Source organism: Hydra vulgaris, chromosome 05, assembly GCF_038396675.1.
Source record: "Hydra vulgaris chromosome 05, alternate assembly HydraT2T_AEP".
In the NCBI taxonomy this organism is placed as follows: Eukaryota; Metazoa; Cnidaria; class Hydrozoa; order Anthoathecata; family Hydridae; genus Hydra; species Hydra vulgaris.
The window spans coordinates 38,290,921-38,311,755 of record NC_088924.1 but is presented as its reverse complement, the minus strand read 5'-3'; the positions used below and the strand labels follow the sequence as shown (position 1 = coordinate 38,311,755).

The following is a 20,835-nucleotide window of genomic DNA, read 5'->3' as shown; positions in this document are numbered from 1 at the left end:
TTGATAAGTCTTACAATAAAGTTGTAAAGAAAGGTCAAATGGACTTACATGTGCGCTATTGGAATGAAGAGAGGAATACTGTTTGTACAAGATATTATAGTTCAGAGTTCATGGGAAAAGCTGCAGCCCCAGATATTCTAAATATGTTTAAATCCCGCATGACTGGTTTGAATGCTGAAAAAATGCTTCAGGTTTCTATGGATATCTCTAATGTAAATAAACTGTTTTTGGAAATGCTCAACAAAGAATGTCATAACAATGAATTAAATACACTCATTGATATTGCCTGTGGTTTACATACTATCAATGGATCCTTATAAACTGGTGCTAAAGCTACAGATTGGAACTTAAAGAAGTTAATGTCTTCAATGTACTAAATGTCTTCAATGTACCAAAGTCCATCAAGAGCAAGTGATTATGAAAGAATAGCTGAGGCAACATATTTTCCTTACATATTTTGTGGCACTTGACGGGCTAAAAATCAAAGTGTTGCCAAGAAAGCAATAGAGGTTTGGTCAAAAGTAGTCTTGTTGACTACTGGAAGTCTTTACCAAAGAGTAAGCAACCTGGACTTGGTAAATCAGGGCAAAACACCAACTTTTAACATCTAAGTACTCAAACAATTAAAGTTTTAGTTCCTTTAAAGTTGAAGTTTTTTGAAGAAATTAGTGGCAGTCTAAATACATTCCTTGGTAGGTAATATTTGATCCAGATGCAATTTTATTGCTTTTTATGTAATATATTTTGTTTTATTAGAAAATTATAGAAATATTCTGAGATATTCTTTTCATATTATTTTTAAAATTTTGAGAAAAAATCACAAAATGTTATTTTCAATCTTGCATTTTTTTTTTCTTCCAGTTTCTTTTCAAACTGATAAACCAATGGCTCCTTTTCTGGTGGTGACTCTTGAAGAACTATTACGCAACTTTTATGCGAAGTTCATTCGGTTAGATGTTTCTTTTAAATGACAAAACTACAACATCTTTGTTAAAAATAGATTTGTTTAATTACACAAACTGGCTTTCAACCAGCAAGATTAATATTAGTTTTTCATTGAAGGATTTTCTGTAGCAACTCAAGAAAAAGACAAAGATTACTGATGTTCAAATGGACAAGTTCAAAAAGGAAATATGTAATTTTGGTGTCTCAATGTGAACTCATATTATTGGGAAAAGCCCTTTGTCTTCACTGGTTGCTTGCTGTCTGGTGTGTATTTCTCCATCGTTTATGGTTCAATATCACAGAAAAGTGTGATTATTTTTTTGACAAACTGTTGATAAAGCTTGTTACTTTCAAGAAAATTAGAGCTTCTGTTGGTGATTTAGCTAAGAAAGAATATTCCAGGTTCTGTAAAAGTGTGGTCGTTGATAACAAAAGTATTTTTGACTTTTGATAAAGATATGAATTGGTTGGACTACTTTTTGTGGGAATACACTGATTTAAAGATGTATGCAAATCTACAGCACATTTTCAAATTGTCCTCATTTATCGCATGGACAAGCTCAAGTTGAACGTGGTTTTAACAGCAACATAAGTCTGAAAGATGACAATATGTCCCAGACACTATAATCTCTTTATGTTCAATCCAAGATTACCTCACATTTCATGGGTTCATGGCTCATGAAGTTGAAATAACAAAAGATTAATTAGATTACTGCAAACAAAGAAAGAAGTATTTTGATGAACAATGTTCAAAAGCCCTGTCTATAGAAAAACATTGAAAATGGAAGCAAAAGGAAAAGTTATGGAAGATATTGAAATTGTCAATACTTAAAATTGACAGACATTATCTATAATTGAGAATTTAAAGAAGTCATCTGATGAAACTGGATTCTGTGCTGAAAAAAGAATAGCCTTAGGTTTATGCCTTGAATATAAATGTTTTTTTAGTTTATATCACTAAATGTAATGTCATTATTTAATGATTCCTTTTCCATTTAGATGACATTAAAGCTGATATATCATAATCTAATGCATTAAAAAGAGCCACTTGCAAAAAACAAGAGTTACTAAAGAAGCTATATGTTAAAAAAAAGAAACTTGTTGGAGAAAAAAAAAGAAATTATATGTTGACCACGATGATATATAATATATATATATATATATATATATATATATATATATATATATATATATATATATATATATATATATACATATATATATACATATATATATATATATACATATATATATATATATATATACATATATATATATATATATATATATATATATATATATATATATATATATATATATATATATATATATATATATATATATATATATATACACACACACATATATATATATTCATTTATAATAGTTTATCTATCTCTATTTAAAATTTATGGAAAAAAGAAAGATTCTGTTTTTAATATAATTGTTTTCTCCTTAATTCTCCTTACTTTTACCTTCAAAAAATTGTCATTCGCGAATGAATCTCCTTAAATATTAGGAAAATATCTCCTTAAATCTCCTTAAAATCCTTAATTTTAGCCCCAGTTTTAATAGTGGGAACCCTGATTATAGACTCATATGGTCTATAGGCATGTTTTTGCGCATATATAAAGTTTTATGGGGATAATGTTTTAATTTATTAACTAGAATAATTTTATTTATTTGCTTCGTTTTATTTTAAACGCATTTATGTTATTAAGGTTATAAACTGCACAAAACAGTGTAACGAAGTTGTTTTACATTAACACAAGCTCTTTATATTTTTAAAACAAATTTGCAGTTTGTTTTATTGTTGTTTTACAGCTTTTTACAATAACAATTAAAAATACTGTTTAAAAATAACACATGTTTTATCGTCAGCATGAACAGATTAAGTAGTTATAAGTATATGACTAATAAAATAAAGTGGTTTAAATATTGTAATGTTTTGTAACTTAAGCTATTTTAAACTCCGTCTAACAAGAAAATTATGAGGTAATATTTAAATATGAGAAATACTAACGCAACCCCTCCCCTTCCCCCCATTACTGCTAAGATGCGCAATGTGGGGGAGGGAGGCAAAAAAAAAATTTTTTTTTTTTGCGATTAGATTTTTTTGCCTTAATTTGAACCCTGTATAGTACAATTGTGTTTTGTTAACAAAATCATGCTAATTATTTCACTTAAACATTTTTCAATGTATTTAACATGGATGTAATCTTACATAATATGTATCTCATGTCTTTTTTTTTATATATAGGTTAGATACAATAGCAAAAATAATTCACCGAGAAGGTAATTTATTTTTATAAAATAATTAAAAAGTTTTAAATTAAGGTGCAATTGCTGAATTAATGTTTCTATTTAATTTTAGTGCAAAAAATATTCTTAATAAACAAGGTGTAATAGGTTTCTGTTAAACCTCATTCATTAATAATTAATTTAAGAATAGCCCTTGCATGCATATATATATATATATATATATATATATATATATATATATATATATATGTGCGGTAGTGGTGTTATGGTAGAGCCCTCGCTTTATACGCCCATGTGTGTCGAGGTTCGTGTTTCGGAGTTTGTAGTGGCCTTCTCGGCCTTAGGGAGGTGAATTATTAAAAAATATGTATATATCAACCCTCTGAATTATTAAAAATCAAGTTGTCAATTTATTGCTGACCTCTGACTGTTAGAGGTTGGCATCAGGTCTGCAAAAAAATTTGTCACAAAGAGGTTACCATGAAAAATAAAAACGGATTCCACAGTTTTTTTAAACACAGTTTAAAAACAGTTATTTTAAGGTTGGCAATACCGACCTTAACTCTGAGGGTTGATATATATACATATATACACACTCACAGTGGTGTACACTCGGATTTTGACTGAGAGTAATAATTTAGCTAATCTTGGTCGCCTGCCTACACATTTTGAGTTGTCCGTTATCATTTTAAAAAAAATTTATTTATGTCTTAAACAAGTTTTTAAAGTGCGTGTTTTCACTCGAAATAAAATTATATTTTCATCTTTTATGAATATAAAATTATAAAAAAGATTATTTTTATTAACGAATGTTTTTTAACTTTAGCAGTTAGGATATGTTTTATTTATTGTTAGAAAACTATTGATTCATTTATAACATTGTGTTAAAAATGTCTTGGTATTTTTATTTGCGTCACGTTTTACGTAACAAATCTTTAAATGAATGAGAATTGTGACTTTAACAGCTTTTAAAAAAAGTTTTAAACTAGCTTTTTTAAAGAGAGAAAAAAATGTTTTTTTGTAATTAAACTTTGAATGAACAATATTGGAAATATAAAATAGCTTTTGATCAAAGTTTTTTTGAAGTTATTCTTTAAAATAAAAATGAATCATTATATTTAAATTATTTTCAATAATATAAAAATGGAATGTTTACTATTATAGGGCTTATAACAAAACTTTATTTGTATATTAAAATTTCAATCAAAAACACAAATTTTAAAAACACAACCATTTTCAACCTTTCAAAATACCTATGGAATACAAAATATAAGTTAAAATTAACACCTAGTTTAATATGGTCCATCGTAAAAAGGGCCCCACCTACAACAACATAACTATTATGCATATAATTAGCATATTTAAATGTACATTACAATGTACACTTAATTACAATGTGGTAATTAAACTAATTTTTAAAACCTATAAAAATCATTTAAACTAATATAATAAAATTTTCTCTAATTCTGGTAATAAAAAAATATTGTATTTCCTTATAATTTATTTCTTAAAACAATCTTATTCTTACAGGGTTATTCATTTTTATATGCGCGTTTATTCATTCTTATATACACATTTATTCATTCTTATATGCATGTTTATTCATTCTTATATGCGCATTTATTTATTTTTATATGCGCGTTTATTTATTCTTATATGCATGTTTATATCCGAGTCAACTTCTCATAAAATCTCTAATATAATTTTATATTGTTGTGAAATTTTAATATTAACATTAATGTATTTGTAGTAATGCAGTTTTCGTGAAGGTATTGGAAAATTACACCAACGTAGTTACATGAATTTTAAGTAATAATATAATACTTTGTGAATTTTAGATAAAAAGGATATTTGTAAATTTATATACTCGCAGTAAAATCCTAATAAAACAACTATAAACAAATGAATTCATTAGTGTCACTGGGAAACGTTAAATAATTCCCTGTTTTATAATATAAACAATAAATAGGCTTTTATTTTTTTATATAGATATATATAAAATGTAAATTAGGTTGTTGCCACTGCTATTTATTAAAAAAATAGTTGCCGAGCCAGCACTGGGTTTATGTAACTACCCATATGGTTGTAAAATGGAATTAAACTCTGTAGTGTCCATAGTATTTTTAAGTTTTCTGATTACCCTATCCGTATTCTGAGGCCTTTCTCTCTGTTTGTAAGTATGCTTTAATAAAGAAATTCTTCTATTGGATTAAGCTGTGGCGTGTATGCTGGCAGATACTTAATAGCTACGCCATGAGAGGCTAGTGTTTGCTTAACAGAAAGACTCCAAAGGAATCTACAATAGTCCATAACAAGCTTCCACATCTGCATTCCTAATCACTGGTGCCAACATTGTAGTAATGAAAGTACAAAAGGAATCTGCATTCCAGCCTCCAGTTTTTGTTTCATAAGCCAGCACTCCCATTGTTGAAACAGCACATTAAACTAACATTCTTGCCATGATTTGCAGACGACTGTAAAATTGCTGGCGCACTTCTAAGCGAATAACCATATGTGCTGTTAGTGTGCACATTAAATCCAGTTTCATCCAAATAAATAAGTTTTTTATTTAAAATTCCGTTAGTTTCGCTTGCAAATGCATAGCGTGCATCTATAACTCATGTTGAGTTTCGTTCCTCTGGCACATGCACAAAACGCTTTCTTGATAAATCTGAGCGTTTGGGTTTTCTTGAAATAGTAGGCTGAGACATCTTGAAGCATGCTGCAGAAAGATTTTCTTTCATTGATTCTTGTGTATAAAAATTGTTTTCTTGTACAAATAATTTGATAATAATTTTTATTTGAGCGTTTATAGGTCTTTTACCTAGTTTTTTATCAGAAAATGACTTGAATGCAGTCATGTCGTCGAAATCTCCTCTGTTTAACTTAACGACAAGATTTTTAAGAAAAGTGAAAATGCTTGTTGTAGATTTATTCTTTTCAACTAAATGCTTAAGCATTTCAATGTGCTCTTTTGTAATATTTTTTCTTGTTTTACGGTTGGCACTGCTATTTTCTCTTCCATCCATTGGGTAAAGATTTGATATTAATAATTATAAATAATTAAATTTAAATCTAGATAAATGAGTAATTAGATAAATAATAACTTAACCAATCAAGAAATTTAATAATAAAATTAAACAAAGACCTAATACTAAATTAAATAAACCATCATCGAATGTAAAAAGTCTTTGTCTTAAGTATTTTTAATCTCGTTTACAAAGAAACAAGAAAAATTGCTAAAATATGCTTTTTAAAGCGTATATAAGAATGAATAAGCACTCATATAAGAACGAATAAGTGCGCATATAAGAATGAATAAACACGTATATAAGAATGAATAAGTGCGCATATAAAAATAAATAAACACGTATATAAGAATGAATAAATGCGCATATAAAAATGAATAACCCTGTAACATTCTTTTGTTTCTTTATCACAACTTGTTTTTTTTTACATATTTAATCCAATTTTTTAAATAAAAATTTTAAGCGATTTATAGCTAGACATTAGTTTCCAATAAGATATTCGTAAACAAAGTTTATGTCTATAAATAAATTACATCAAAAGGACAGAAAATTCAACTAAAAAGAAACAAAATTTTCAATACATTGGCGTAAAGAATTTTCTTAAGCAAAAACGCTTTTCCTTTTTTAAAAGAAAAAATAAAGTCTTTTATTTGCTTTCAAATATTTTAATCTACGATGAAAAAATTTATGTTATACGTAATAGAATTAAATAATTTATGTTATACGTAATGAATTAAATAGCAGGTGATTAGAAAAAAAAAAATTTTCTGTAATAAACATTGCAAAATTATTTACGTTCCTTTAAAACTAAATTTTTATTTTAAGTTTTACTAACAATTTTATACTCCTTCAAAACTAAATTTAAATTTTTAAATTTATATTTAATTCGAAATCTTTTGTTTAAATAAATTTATTTAAAGTAATCAGTTTCTTTAAAAAAAAGCTTACAGTTGCTATTAAATACTTTTTTTATGACTTGATCAAATTACCATTTTGCAATGTAAAAAGCAAGCTGTGTAATGCTTCTTAACAAGCCCATATATATATATATATATATATATATATATATATATAGACACATATATATATATATATACACATGTATATATATACACATATATATATATATACACATGTATATATACATATATATATATATATATACACATATATATATATATGTATATACACACATATATATATATATATCAGAGATGTACACCCGTGGTTGCCTGGCCGACTATTGATTTACAAATTTTATTTAAGGATTTAGTAATAAATTTAGAACTAAATTTGACAGTCCTTCTTAAAAAGCGTTACGCAGCTCGCATTTTACTTATGTGTTTCATTAGTTTTACACTTATTAAACAAAAGCTTTATTATTTTGGAATATTTAAATTATCTTTTATCATTGTTTATGTGACGTTTATTCAGAAAATATTTGGATTTAGAAAAAGCAGCTAACTTTGGCTATGAATTTTTTAAAAAAACAAATTATTTTATAAAAAATTTTTTTTAATTAAAACAATTTAAATAAAATATGATTTGAAAATTTAAATTTAAAGGAATGTAAAATAGTAAAATGTTTAATGTTTAGTTTCAAAGCAATGTAAAAGCTTCACAATTTTTATTAAAGAAGTTTTTCTTATTATCTGCTAATTAGTTCATTGCATAAATTTCAAGTCCATAATAATCCCCCAAATGACTTTATCAGCTGATAAATGTCTCCTCGTGAGCACTTCACTTCAGTATAAATCATCATTATCAATATATTTTATTTTATACATATATTTGAAAGACAAATTCAACTTGCAAGCAAAATTAGTTAGTAAACTTCAATAATGTGATGCAACATAAACGGAAAAGTAGAGAGGCAACATAAACAGAAAAGTAAACTTGTTTTTTGTCTTTCTTATACAATAAATTGGCTGACAACAGACATACAAAAATTTTTTCTTTATGTCATGCTTGCGAAATTCAATGAACTATGCTGTAAAAAAAATTAAGAATGGCAAGTTATAGCCTCCTTGATGAGCCTTTGTTTTTTGTGTATGTTTTTATTTTTCATCAATAACTTAACCATGTCAAACATAGTGCTACAGAGTCTTCCAAAGGCTGGCTCTGTACAAAATTAGCACAAAAAAGTTCCAGGTGAGATTTATATATGGGACTAAATTTTATATATGAGATTTATATATGCGACTAAATTTAGATGACCTAAAAAATTAGTTTGCAGATTATTAGTAGACTGGGCTTTGGACTTGGAATTATTATTCTAATGATAATGATGATATGTATGATAAAAGTTTAATTTAAAAGTTTAAGTTTAAAACAAATTTTAAAAAATTTATATCTTGATTAAAAGTAAAAATTACTATATACAAAAATTAAATTATATATAAAATATATTTTTATACATTAATTATGTTTTCATACAAATCACTTATGTACTTAACAATTTCATGAAATAAATTTTATTATAAAAGATATTATTTTTTAAATATTTTTACAGCACTAGCACTAGTGAAGCTAATGAACAAAATGGAAGCGATCAAAATGGTTTTCAAGCTCGTCGTCAACCATATCAACAAAATGGAAGTTTAGAAGCTACTCACCAACCTTGCCAACAAAACGGAAAAGGTATATAAAGTTATAAGCTAAATGAATTAATTTTAAATTAGTTTTGTGTTTTGGCCAATAAATAATTGTCAATTACCCCAACAATTTAAAAGTTTAAAAAATATCCTTATATTTAATTTTATATATAAGAAATGCATAAGTCAAGTAACAAATGATGTTCAAATAATTGGCCATAATAAGTGTGGATCAAATGAATTATTTGTTCACATAACATAAAGTTTTTTATATATATTGGCGTAACAGAAATGTTTTGAAAAACAATCTAAGTATATATAGCTTATATAATAGTCTTAACAAGTTAGCGACAAAATGCTATGAACAAAATCTGAGTTGTTTTCAATTAAAATTAATATTTTAATGTCATTTGAATTTAAACATTATTTTTACCCATGTTTGTAGAGAACTAAACACTGAGGTGAATTTCTGATTTTTAAAATCGGTTATTTTATATTCAGTATGTAAAATTGCCTAATTGTAAATCTATTTTTCTATTTTTCTGCTCAACTTGGTATAGTTAAGCAGATGCATTTATATTATCTAAATTAATTTCAATCATTTCTCAGAACTTTTTTTTTAGGACAAAACGATCAAAATTTCCATCTTCCAAATACCCTGGTATTGTGAGCCACTCCTAGATAGACTTATTTTATTAATCTATAAAGCATTTTTTTCACATGTAGATCCAATAGAAAAATTTGAAAATAAAAAACAAAAATCTTCTTGCTGAAGACAGTTTTTTCAGTTTTTCTGGTATTATTATGACATTTATGTTTGAATTGAATTATTAAGAGGTAGAAATATTTCTCCAATATTATAATAAACAACAATGTTTCAACACATTCAGATGATTTATTAAATATATGTGCAACAATTAACAGATTTCAGCCACCCATTACAAATACTGATGATAATGATAAGTTTTTTGTCATAGAAAAAAATGGTAGTTATGCTCAAAAAGATAATATAAAAAAATGATACATCTCTAAGTTTAGCAAAAGAATATTTAAGACAAACAAAAAAATTAGATTCAAAGCAAAGGAAGTCTGAGTGTTTCAGATGTCTAACAATAGGTTAACTTGTTTAATTAAAATAACAGGAAGAGTATGGCTAGTAAATTCAAGGTCAAATTAGCAGAAAGTTCTTTGCTAATAGTTCTGCATTTTATTTCCTTAGGAAAGGTAATAAGACCAGATCCATGAGTTGTTAATGACGTTGTTGTCTCTAAAGTCTAGCTTTTGAGATAAAATACAAGGTTCAGTAAACTGAAAATAATTGTAGCTTAGCATCAGTAATAATAAAAATGTGTTTGTTATAAAGAGAGTAGTTCTTATAAAAAAGATTTTAAAAAAAGTCAAGTTATTGATAACAATCTTTACAATGTAACGGTATCTCTTCATTTGTGAAATAATTTAAACCAATTGTGTTGAAAATTATATTTGAAATCATTGAATTATATTTCTGAAATTTTCACAAATGAAAAGATACTGTTACATTGTAATCATTGTTATCAATAACTTGATTTTTTTGAAAAGGTGACTTATGCCACTTTTAAATAAACAGCTCATATGTAAAAAAAATAGTTCCATTTAGTATAACACCAAATTTTTTTTATTAATTTATTTTAAGCAAATTGAAAAATAAATTCTTGCAATAGGGTCGTTTCCACACTTACCGTGAGTTTAACAAAAGTTATTGTACTATATTAGATTACTCAAAAAGTAGAAATGCATTAGAAATGAATTTTTGCAGCCGTCAATGTAATACGATAAGGGTTAGTTTAAAATTATTCTCACTCTGAAATTTAAATCAATAATGTACTTACTTTGAACAATCTTTTAAAGCGCAGTTTTCCATACTTATCGTAAGTGTTTCACACTTATCGTATATATTGTCGACATTTATCGTATATCTTAAAATCTACTTTAGTGTCTGGTTTAAAACGCGCTCGTGGTTTCAAATGAAAATTTAATGCATTGGTAACATTTTATAAAACGTTTTTAGGTATAAAATTAAAAAATAAGACTATTAAATAAATTTAATGTTTATTATCAAATAAACACTAATTATGAGGTAATAAAAACATTATTATAAATAAAAAGTAAAGATTTTAAAGCATTTCCATTACTTTAGTATACTAAAATGGAAAGGATAGAGTTTCATCATAACTATCTAAGTCTTATTTTATAATTATTATCAACACTTAAATGGAACTCGTTTTCTGACTCTTTTGCAACTTTTTTTTTTTTAATTTTCATGTTTTTTTTCTTTTTTAGTTTTTTCATTTAATAACTTTTTCTCCATAGCCAATTGTTTCTTTCTTAATCTTTCTTCCTCTATCTATGACTTTTTATCTGCGGCTAATTGTTTCTTTTTTAATTTTTCATCCTTTATTTTTGACTTTTCTTGCAATTTTGTCTTCTGAATTAGCTGCCACGTTTCAGATGTTACAACCAATGGTAAACGTTCTACTTTGCGCTTGGAGGATTGGACTGGTTGTTTTGGCCATATTAAAACACTTTCGATTGGATTTATTTTTTCTGCTGCTATTTTTAAACTGAAACAAGCTGGTTTTGGTTCTATAACAGCTGCATTATTGCAATCAGGCATTTCCATATCGGCTATACCTTTCTCATTTTCTATATTACCAGTTGCTGATAAATTTTTATTACCTTGTTGTATTTCATCAGGTAAAATTATGGTCTTATGTTTCAGATAAGGCTCTTATCCAAAAATGATACAACTGGAGGTATTCAAGATCACCTTTCCAGCCTAAATGTTTGTCAGCCAATTTAAACTGCTCTAAAATACTAAAATCAATGCACTTTTCAATAAAGGTTATGGGAGAGTAAGCTGATAAAGTCACACTTGAATGGTTTTCTTCTAAATAAGGAGCCGGAGCAACACTTGACTAAGATAATTTTTGAACAATTTTTTGTAGTCAACACTATTAGCATCAAATGGAAAAATTCCAGTATTTTAAAAACCACTTTTAATATTATTTGCCATAGAAGGATCGATTATAAAAGAATTTAATGCTTCTGGTACATTTTCATTGTTTATTTCTTGTCCTTCATGGTCAATGGGCCATTGTCGGCAAAACGATTTCCACTTTGCTTTCATTGGCCCAAAAACTGCCACATCGAGCGGATGCAAAATATGTGTTGCATTTGGGAACAAAGCAACAAGAATTATTCCATTTTTAGAGCAAAACTCACTAAGTTCGATAGAAAAATGTGACACATGACCATCAAAAAAAAATATAACTGGTAAAGGAATTTCTTCTTTTGTCAAAAATGGATGAAAAACGTTTGTTATATACTCATAAAAACATTCCGCGGTCATCCAACCATTTTCACTTTTTCCAATACCCCATTCTGATGGAGCAGCATTCATAATTCTATTTGGAAGACGGACATATTTAAAAATTGTTAATGATGGAGCAAAAGTTCCGCTGGCATTTACTGCAAATTAAGTAGTGATACTTTTTTTATTACTTCAAGCACTTTCTTCATATGTATTTTTTCCTCGTTCACCAATTAATAAATTAGTTTTTTTTTAAATATTTAAATATTGAGCGTTTTCTCCTAAAAGCTTCGGAATTTCAGTAAACCAATTTCTTATGGCTTTTTCAGTTACTCCTCCTCTAGCTCGGTTTAAGTATTTACCTCGTTTTTGAGATAGCTGTTTGTGGCGGCGAAGAAATGCATAAAACCAACCTTTTGCAGGACGGTTGTTAGTAAATTTTGTTTTTATATTGTTGGAATTCAAATATTTTTGCAGAGTATCTAAAAGCTGTACTACAGACATGGCAAATCCCATTCTGGTGCATGTTAGTAACCACTCGACTAACTTGTTTTCAATTTGTTCACCTAGAACTGATTCATACCCGCAGTGTTGTATTTTCAAAGAAGTTCTTCTGGATATTTTATCACGAAGCGTCTGATAAGGAATTCCAAACGTCTTGCTCGCTTTGTACATAACCATACCTTTTTTAACAGCATTAATAGCATCACGTAATTGACTATCTGTATATTGAAGTCTTCGTTTTGAACTACAAAGTTTTGTCTTATATTTTTTTAGTGCCATTGTAAAATAATCTAAGTAAAATATTATTTATTTTTATAGTAAAAAAGAAACAAATTGATTATTCATTGGACATACGATATGTATAGAATGACAATTTTTTTAGTTCATACTTATCGTACATTCAAAAATACTACATTGATACTATAATGATGAGTTGTTTTAATAATAGTAATAATAATTCATGTTTTATTTACCTGATTAAGTCAATTTTGAAATAAAATTTTATTTTATCTTTATAAATTTCCTTGTTTTATTTGAAACGCTTCTAACAGCTGGTATTTGAAAAAAAAGTATTTTCATAGGCTGACGTAATAAACCCACTGAGTTCAATTAAGTAACTATGTATTGCGGTTTCTATGTATTGTAATAGAAGTGCATGAAAATGTTGTTGATACACAAAATATAAAAATAAAAAAATAATTACTACTTTTTGCAAAATTTATGTTAGTATTTAAAACCTACAGTAAGTGTCGACTCACGGTAGGTGTGGAAACGACCCTAGTTCATAATTGTTATTTTTTGAACTTAATTTTTTTTTTTTAACTTATTTTTTCCTTTTAACTTTATTTTTTAAATATCTCTCATGTTTAAATATTATCTTATAATATTCTTGTTTGGCGGGCTTTAAAATAGCATAAATTACAGTTATAATTTACAACTTAAGTTATAATTTAAAGTTTAAGTCGCAGTTATAGTGTAAAAGAATTTAATACTATTATGATATTATTTTTATAAATTGTTTTTACTTAACATGATATTTAAAAAGGTAAAAGTAAAAACACAAATATAACAATTTTTAAACTACCTTAAAAAGTTACAGAAAACTATTTAATGTTTTGTCCATGCTATAAAACAACAGTAAAACAATACTGCAAAGTTGTTTAGTCAATATTAAACAACATCGTGACATTAACAACAGCTTTTGTTAACATAAAACAACATTGTGACGTTGTTTAATTGCTGTTTTATACAGTTTATAACATTGATAACATAAAACGCATTTAAAATTAAATGAAATAAATAAATAAAATTGTTCTAATTAATAAATAAAAACATCATCATCATAAAACTTTAAGCTTTATATTGGCGCAAAAACATGCTATATCCATAGACTAAATGAGTAGGATCAAAGCAAAAAAACATTAGATACCATGTTTTTTCTAACTTATTGTTTCTTGATCGTGCTATAAGTATAATTAATTTTTTTATTTATATGGTTTTCAGATTAGTGTTTTCTTTCAATTTTTTCGTTCAAATTGTTTAACAATAAAAAGTGAGAGAAAATTTAATACTCAAGTTTAATAGTCAAATTTTATTTCCAAAATTTAAAAATGTGCTAAAAGTTTTTTTGAAACAACAATTTGTTTTCCCTTATTTAAATTTTTTATAATTCAATTTTTGATTTAATGTTTCCAATATGTTTTTGCTATTGAAACTATTCAAAAAACAAAAAATAATGATGCCTTTACAAAAAGTATTTAACTTTTCGAAATGTTTACGATTTAAACAAAATATTTATCCTCACTTCACTATCTTCTAAATTGTTACTGTAGCTAGATCTGTTTTAATTTCAGGAATGATTCTCGCTATGTCACTGGATATTACAGGCGTCACTGCAATTAAATTTATAATTATTGTTGGCGAGCATTAAAATTCTTTTGAATTTTTAAAAGAATTTTAGAAGACTAAAATTCTCTTGTTCAAATAGATTTCTCTTTAAAAATATTGCTAAATAACAACTTACATATTTATAAAAAATTGTTAATCTTGATATCGGTTTAAAGAAAAATGATATTGCATTTTTTTTATATTCTACTTGAGGTTTCTTGTTGAAATAATTTCTTATTAAAAGCTTATTATTTGGTAACAACATAAAAGATATACAAGAAACATTTGTATGACTTTGCATGTCTTTGAGTACAGTATATTAAGTATAAGTATATTACCTAAATTTAATAGTTGATAAAATTCAAATATCTTATATCCAAAAAAAACTTAATTAGACATGCATCTTAAGTCCATCTAGACTCAAACAAGACTATCTTTAATTCATATTGTACATAAATGGTTTTCAATACTGTTCTTAAAAAAATAAAAACACTCGATAACAACAGCAAACAAAAATGAAAGTAATCACATAAACTACAAAATGAAAGCAAAAGCTTCAAAACGAAAAACATTATTTTATATTGTAGAAGTTTTTGCAAACACAAAAACTTCTACAATATAAAATAAAATAAAAAAATAATAATCATTTGTTATTTTTGCCGAAAAAACAGGTGTAGAAAAATTGGTAGCGATTTATTTTTATGTTTTAATTAGTTCTTTTAATTATTCAACTTTTTTCAAACTTTTTTTTTTAAATTGGTACTTTGCTTTTAATTGATTACTTTTTATTTGTTTTTGTTTTATTAAATCTGTTTGTTCTTTTATTCTTTTATTCATTTTCGTATTTTATTTTTCTTCAATCTATCAATTTGATTATACCTTTTAATAATTTTCTTTATTTACTTTATTTTTAACTAATCTTTTTTATTCTTCAAAAGGATTTTCTTGCCTTTCCTTTTCACTTTTTTTCCTTTTCATGCATGTTAAATACTCCATGTAATAATTATTATACATAGTAAGTTATGACATTCTATCTAACATTAATCAGAGTGTTGTAACTCACTTTGTTTAAAATTTTTTTCAACACAATCAACTAAGAAACTTTCAAAGGCTATCATTAAAAATAATGTATGCATGAAACTCAAATTTGTTTAGTGGGAACTACTGTACAAAGTTAATTTTGTTTTCAGTTGTTACTTACTTTTTAGTAATAAAATATTAATATGGATTAATATGGATGATATTCTGAACTTGACAAATACTGAAAAAATTAACCTTCTTCCTTAGAATTTTATCTGTGGAAGAAAGATCCATCATGATGGCTTTTGACTTTAAGGTGAACACAGGTTATAGATTTTTAAAATTTAAGGTGAACACATATTATAGATTTTCTTATATAAAAAGACTAAATAAAGAATAAGAGACAGTGGTAAAGAAATTCAAAAAGGTTGTGGTAAGAATTGCTTGTTTCAGTGTGCTGAAACATATTGATGAGAAATGCAAATATATTGTCGCTAAGGTTTCAGAGCAAGAACCAAAACAAAGAAGAAAAAGCAGGCATGATAAGCAAGGAAGAAACAGAAACTGAACATTTACATACAGCTTTTCATGCTCAGAAAATAATGTTTTTAAAATGCATACATGTGCACACATGGTTCTTGATACTCTTGTACCACTTTTAACTTATTTGTTGGGTTGTTAATGATTCCATCACTTATTGATTATTTTAATTTATCCAGTTTTTTAATTAAATAACTGCATACATTTTACATATCATTTTGCAGATCATGTCATGTAACCTAAGACCCAACTTTTTATAGCAAAAGCTTTCAAAACAACAAATTGTGTATTTTTCTAATAACTTCCTGGTCTCTTCATTAATCCTAAATTAGTACTATCTTTTAAAAACATTCTGATCAGCAAAATACACTTTTTTAAATAAACAATTTAGAATTGTTTTTTGCTATGTTTCAAATTTTTAGTTGAGGCAAGTGAGTTAATATTTTTCTTCACCTGGACTAGAAAAGTCAAAGACTAAGAATTTTATGGTTTAGTCTGCATTTGAAGTTTATACATATCCACTTTTAATGCATAAGTATCATTAATGATAATTAACTAACATAATACAAAAAAAAATTATAAAAATATGATGTGTTGGTGTTTAATATAGCATAGTGTTTTGGCGCTGTATTCTCCTCCGTAAAAGCGGGATGTCTATCAACCCTATTTTGACCAGTGTTATTTTGAATAAAATCTTATGGTGGTCACTATTTAAAGTTAGGTAATCTCAATAGATTACTAACTATTCAAACATTTGATATTATTATAATTATAATATATAAAATATATTAGGACTAACATTAGCAATGTTATTAGCCTAAAATGTTTTATAATTTAATAACTTTTAAGAGTTATTAAACCAATAATTTAAAAATAAAGAGGTAGAAGACGGGTAAATCGAAAAGAGCATTTGCTTTTACTCAGCATTTTAGGAGTAATTGCTCAACTTTAGGTGAATAAAAATTTAGAGCGATTGCTCTTTTTTGTTGGCAATTCTAAACTAAAAATAATAACCAAATATTCAAAATGTGATATTATTACAATTGTAATATATGAAACATATTATAATATATATATATATATATATATATATATATATATATATATATATATATATATATATATATATATATATATATATTATAGTATATATATATATATATATATATTATAGTATATATACATATATATATTATAGTATATATACATATATATATTATAGTATATATACATATATATATATATATATATATAATATATATATATATATATATATATATATATATATATATATATTATAGTATATATACATATATATATTATAGTATATATACATATATATATATTATAGTATATATACATATATATATATATATATATATATATATATATATATATATATATATATATATATATATATATATATATATATATATATATTATATCATTTTATATTATATTATATTAAAATAATGATAAAATAGTTGCAAATGAATATATGAAATTTAAACAAAACTCAGAGTTTTACGCTTTATGCGATCATCAGATGTTACAAACAACCATAGCAACAACAAAGCTATATACAAAAATATGATTGTGTTAGCCTAGATGACATAAAATTTACAGATGACAAATTTGTTTTCGTGGCGATGTTTTGGTATTAGTTAATTCCAATAATTCAATAGTTTCAAAGACGATGTAATGATATGGTATTTTTTGATTAAACAAAGGTTATACAACTTTCCTCCAGGTTTTAATGGTTCTGCCCTATCAATAATCTTCGATGTAAGAATAGGGTTTGAAAATCCTTTTTTTATTATTATTATTATTTTTTTATTTTTTTATTTTTGATTTCCTAAATATGTTAAGAAAGTTCTGAGCTTTACTTTCATATTGAAAGGTTTTTTTTAAAGATCTTTAAAGGTGTGCTCCGTTAAACCAATATAATTTAAATCTCTATCATGAAATTATCGATTTTAAGGAGAAACTTGTTGGAAGCGAAGGTGTTTAAAAAAAAGCAACCTTGTTGGAAGCGAAGATGTTTAAAAAAGAAAAACTTGTTTTAAATGCAACAAAATGAATATTTTAGAAAATAATTTTTAAAATGTCAAAGTTTTAACCTCAAATCGATCATTTAATTTTATTGTAATAAATAAAAAAATTGTTTTAAAGATTTAGTTTATCATTTACTTTTAACAAAATAATATTACCTAATAATTTATCTTATAATGTTGTTATATAATATGAACCAATATTAAAGGGATCCCAAACCTCCGAGACATGTTGTGTTCATATTAAAGAGAATGATTAAAATATATATATATATTTGGGCTAAATTTTTTTTTGATTAAAACTAAAGAATAAATGCATATCATGAAAAACTAACTTTTTTATTTTAGCCGATGCTTGCCTTCTCTGTTTGTTGTAGGCCAAAAAGTTAGCATAATATACGCCGCTACTAGGGCTGTAAATCCTGGCTCGTGTTCGTGAACGGCTTGGTGATCGGCTCGACAAGAGCTCGTTCATGTTCGGCTCGAATGGTAAACGAGCCGGGTTTGAACAAAAAATTAGGCTCGTTTATTAAATGAGCCGAGGTTGAACATCATAGGCTCGTTCATATAGGCTCGATTAAAGCTCGAATATATATATATATATATATGTTTATTTATATTATAATAATATATATGTAATAAATAAAATTGTGATATTATATATATTAGTATATAATAAAAATATAGTGTTAGCGTAACCATATGAGATATGACCCATATAACTCTTATTACACTAAATAAATAAACAATTTAATTACGTGAGGCTGCTATTGACTATTGTCATTTGCCAACAGGCCCAATATGTTTTAGACCATTTTTAATGGATTTAAGAGTGTACAAATTATGCAAAACAGAAAAGTAAATATATAAAATTTTTTTTCAAACACTTTTCACAATGATTTTGTTAAAGGAGCCATTTTTTAACTTGTAGAGAGGTATTTTTTCAAGTTGCACAACTAAATGTTTCGTGATAATATATTGAATGTTTGTTTATTTACTCTGCTATTTAATCATGTAAAGTCGTGAATTATTGTTTTTGTTAAAAACTTGTATTTACTAAATCTAGAACTATAAATTAGTGCTCAACAGACTTTTTTTTAACTTTGAAAATATAAACTTCGAAAATTTAAAATTCGAATTTCATTACTTCGAACTACTAACTTTCTTTAACGAACAATTAGAGGAAGGCTTTTTATCTTGTTTCATCCAATGCAATGAGAGCAAGACTTATATTTGTGAAAATGTAATTTAAACTATTAGAGTGCAGTGTTTAATAGGTGTTTAATTATTATGTTTGTGAGAGTTTACATTATGTTTGAACTTTGAACATTATGTTTGAACATTGAACTATTAGATTTAACTTTTATTTTGAACTATTAGATTTGTGGGATCTTATTTCATTATGTTGTTTATTTGCATGTTTAATAGACTGTAGGATTGTTTATGTTGTTTGTTGATTTGGACTTGCATTATTTACAGACGAGCCTTTAACGAACAATTTTTTTTTACTAAACGAGCTTTAAACTAACAGGTTACAATAATTATTTAGAGTTTTAAACCAGTCGAGCTCGAGCAACATGTAAAACGAGCCGAGCCCAAATAATACTAATCCTTAACAAGCCGTGCTCGAGCAAAGAATCTCATGTTCGAAACGAGCTCGAGCCGAGCCTGAACACTCATAATATGTAAACGAGCCAAGCCGAGCTCTGGCAAGCTTGGCTCGATTTACAGGCCTAGCCGCTACCTTGATAATTTCAGTTTCTTATCAGCAAGAGCAAAAATTACTTGTTATGGGTACAGATACCAAGTATGACACATAAGACTCTGGTAAAGAACCCTTCCCATCCCTGAATATTCTTTAAACTCGTTTACTGTTTTTAGCTGAAAAGCAATATTGAATGTCATTAAATCATTTGAAGGTGCTTGAGAAGCATTAGGGCTTTTCAGAAAAAAGAGTCCATGGTAAAATACAATTGTTAGTTGGATATAGCTTTCAGATGGTTTGATGTATTTTTTTTAACTGTCTCTGAATTAGCAGGGTGGAACATTTAAGTCATTTGAATAACCAGTAAGTAGATACAATCAGCCATAAACCTTGCTTCATGATGACCTTCAGGCTGTTTAAATGAAAAGTTTAATTTATCATCTCCTTGAAAAAAATGCTACAAGCTTACAAAGATACTTGTAATCACCTCTCTGAAAAGTATTCTTATGAAGATCAGTATTACAGAACTCTTTAGTATTCAAGGCAAGTTTGAACTGTAATCAGTCAGGCCTAAAAGCATCTTGAGACCAGTCAAACTTAACAATTCTTTCAATTATGTTTTTGTCGTAAATCTACGACCATAGTTTTTTGAGAATTACATAAAGCTTTTTCCTGGGACCACTTGTTTGACAAATATTTCTTCTATCACATGAACCACACACCTTTCATAGATGTGATGTCTGCACATTAACCAGAGAACCGGTCTATTAAGGGCATAGCACAGTGGGACAAAATCAAGTTTTTGGTGCCGAAATTATTTTCATAGTTTTATTGATTAGAATGGCTATATTTATATATAAAATGCATAAATAGAGTAATAAACATGTAGATATATAATATAAAAAAAATATTTAAAAAATTTAATTTTTTAAATAATTTCTAAAAAATG

The 20,835-nt window shown here is 26.2% G+C and overlaps 1 protein-coding gene across 1 annotated transcript in view; it reads left to right on the top strand.

Moving 5' to 3' along the window:
- Nucleotides 1-20,835, top strand: part of LOC100213304 (serine/threonine-protein kinase 31) — a 95,355-nt gene that overhangs the window by 31,327 nt on the left and 43,193 nt on the right. Inside the window, exons 4-5 of the mRNA XM_065798109.1 lie at nt 3,206-3,240; nt 8,749-8,876. Coding sequence (XP_065654181.1) covers nt 3,206-3,240; nt 8,749-8,876 — 163 coding nt within the window. The remainder of the gene's footprint in view (nt 1-3,205; nt 3,241-8,748; nt 8,877-20,835) is intronic.